The 2500-nt window shown below is 37.5% G+C and overlaps 1 protein-coding gene across 7 annotated transcripts in view; it reads left to right on the top strand.

The window, feature by feature from the left end:
* The window catches only part of ClC-c (chloride channel protein 3), a 43639-nt gene extending 41472 nt beyond the window's left edge, over positions 1–2167 (top strand). For all 7 annotated transcript variants that reach the window (XM_027374072.2, XM_027374063.2, XM_027374057.2 and 4 more), the window contains 5 exons: positions 40–161; positions 388–598; positions 749–912; positions 1296–1509; positions 1869–2167. In XM_027374072.2, coding sequence (XP_027229873.1) covers positions 40–161; positions 388–598; positions 749–912; positions 1296–1509; positions 1869–1959 — 802 coding nt within the window. In that variant the 3' untranslated portion in view covers positions 1960–2167. The remainder of the gene's footprint in view (positions 1–39; positions 162–387; positions 599–748; positions 913–1295; positions 1510–1868) is intronic.
* The last annotated feature ends 333 nt before the right edge of the window (positions 2168–2500 follow it).

The raw sequence follows: 2500 nt of genomic DNA, 5'->3' as shown, positions 1-2500 counted from the left end.
AAGTGAAATTCCTGTAACTTACGATAACCCTTTCTGCAGCAACTACCCAGAGTGGGCAGTGTTTGCAGGCGAATGCAGCACAGGGGAGAATTGCATAACTCCAGGTCTTTATGCCATGGTGGGTGCTGCAGCTGTGCTGGGTGGAGTGACACGCATGACAGGTGAGGAAGAGGGGGCCTGTAGTGTTTAGCATTAGTTTATGGAACATGGTTGGATGGCTTATCAGTTGGGCTTAATTCTGAGCATGTATGGTATAACTGTTGGGAGAAGTTATCAAGAAAATTTTCATCCTACTAAAACTGTAGTATGCAGAACTTAATTGGTCAGTTAAATAAACACAAATTCCACATATTCTTTGCTTGTAACGTTCCCCCCCCACCTCTTCAGTGTCACTTGTGGTGATCATGTTTGAGCTGACGGGAGGTGTGCGGTACATTGTCCCCCTCATGGCAGCTGTCATGGCGAGCAAGTGGATTGGGGACGCGTTCGGACGTGAGGGTATCTATGATGCACACATCATCCTCAATGGCTACCCATTCCTGGATTCCAAGGAGGAGTTCAGCCACACCACCCTTGCCAACGATGTTATGAAGCCTGGGTGTGGATCAGGGTCTTTTTCCTTTCTGTCATTTGATATATATATTGTTTCAAAGATAGTTACTAGTAAATGAGTTTCATATACTTGAATTAATTCTTTGGCTGTGTATATGCTATTTTAAATGGTCATTGTTCTCTCTGTCTCCTGCAGCAAGAACGAGTCATTCTACGTAATCACTCAGGATAGTATGACCCTGGATGATGTGGAACAACTTCTTCGCGAGACAGACCACAATGGGTTCCCTGTAGTTGTCAGTAGACAGTCACAGTATCTTGTGGGCTTTGTTGCCAGACGAGATTTAAATATTGCAATTAGTGAGTTTTCAGTCTCTGTTTCTCTCTCTCTGTTTCTCTCTCTCTCTTTCCCCCTTCCCTTCCTCCCTCCCTCTCCCCCTCCTCCCTCTTTTCTCCTCTCCCCCTTTTTACAATGTTGATTCCATATATTTAACCCCTGTTCTGTGTACTCTTTATTTCAATTATTCAGTTATAGTTATGCAACACATTACCCTTCGTGTGTGTAGGAATGATCATATGCTATTAAAGATGTATCATTATTTTATTTTATTTTATTTTTCTCGTGACACCTATTTTTATTCTCATTTTCATGTATGCTTCATTAAATTCCTTTTTAAATATTTCCCAAAAATGGAGCTGTGATATCACCCTGGTCTCACCTCTTCCGCCACTCTTACCCACAGGCCAGGCCAAAAAGACCACAGAAGGGATTGTGGGAGAGAGCATAGTGTTGTTCACTTCATCGGTGCCCTCCCCCTGGATGGGACCCCCTCCCCTCCGGCTACGCAAGATTCTGGACCTGGCCCCTATCACTATCACAGACCACACGCCCATGGAAACAGTTGTCGACATGTTCCGGAAGCTGGGCCTGCGACAGACACTCGTCACACACAATGGGTGGGTAGAGCAGCCTTTGTCGATTACGTTAGTCTTGATCACTCCTTGTTAAGACAATGGTGGGGGATAAAAAAATCTTTTGTATGGAGAGTGTTTCTCCGCCAGTTTTTCACTTATTTTTTTCATTCTCTTGTCTTTCTTAATGTTGATGCATGAGATACAATAATGGTCATGGAAGGAGAAAGTAATTTGATGTAGTAATATTCAACTGTAAAGTAATTTGATAATTGACCATAAATTAATTGGATTGGATAATTAGCATAAGGCATAAAAGGAAATGTCATACTGTATATATATACACTTGTACATATTTATGCACAATCCAGCCACATTTTAATCTAACAACTTTCTTTCGGCAGGCGACTGCTGGGCATCATCACGAAAAAGGACGTGCTGCGCCACATCAAGTTCCTGGAGAGTGAAGACCCAGAGTCTGTCCTTTTCAATTGATCCGCCTCAATGAACATAGGCTGAGACAAGGATCCTTTTTAATTAATTTATTGATATTGCCTAATGTTATATTTTTATAGTTTCTTGTCATCCCATTCTTCGTAATGGAAAGCGCACACGCATGCTCGTGAGAGAAAGTGAGACTCACAGCTGCGTTTGGTGTGTGTGTCTTAATGTTACTGCTTGGGAGGATGGTGTGTGTGTGTGTGTGTATACATATATATATATATATATATATATATATATATATATATATATATATATATATATATATATATATATATATATATATATATATATATATATATATATAATATATATGTATAAAATATATATAAATAGATATATATATATATATATATATATATATATATATATATATATATATATATATATTAATATATATTTATATATATGTACGTATATATATAATGTATATTTATATATATGTATATATATATATTTATGTATATATATGTATGTATATATATATATATATATATATATATATATATATATATATATATATACACAATATATA

This window comes from Penaeus vannamei, chromosome 15, assembly GCF_042767895.1.
Source record: "Penaeus vannamei isolate JL-2024 chromosome 15, ASM4276789v1, whole genome shotgun sequence".
NCBI lineage: Eukaryota > Metazoa > Arthropoda > Malacostraca > Decapoda > Penaeidae > Penaeus > Penaeus vannamei.
Note: the sequence above shows the minus strand (reverse complement) of the source record. Positions and strands in the feature narration are given on the sequence as shown.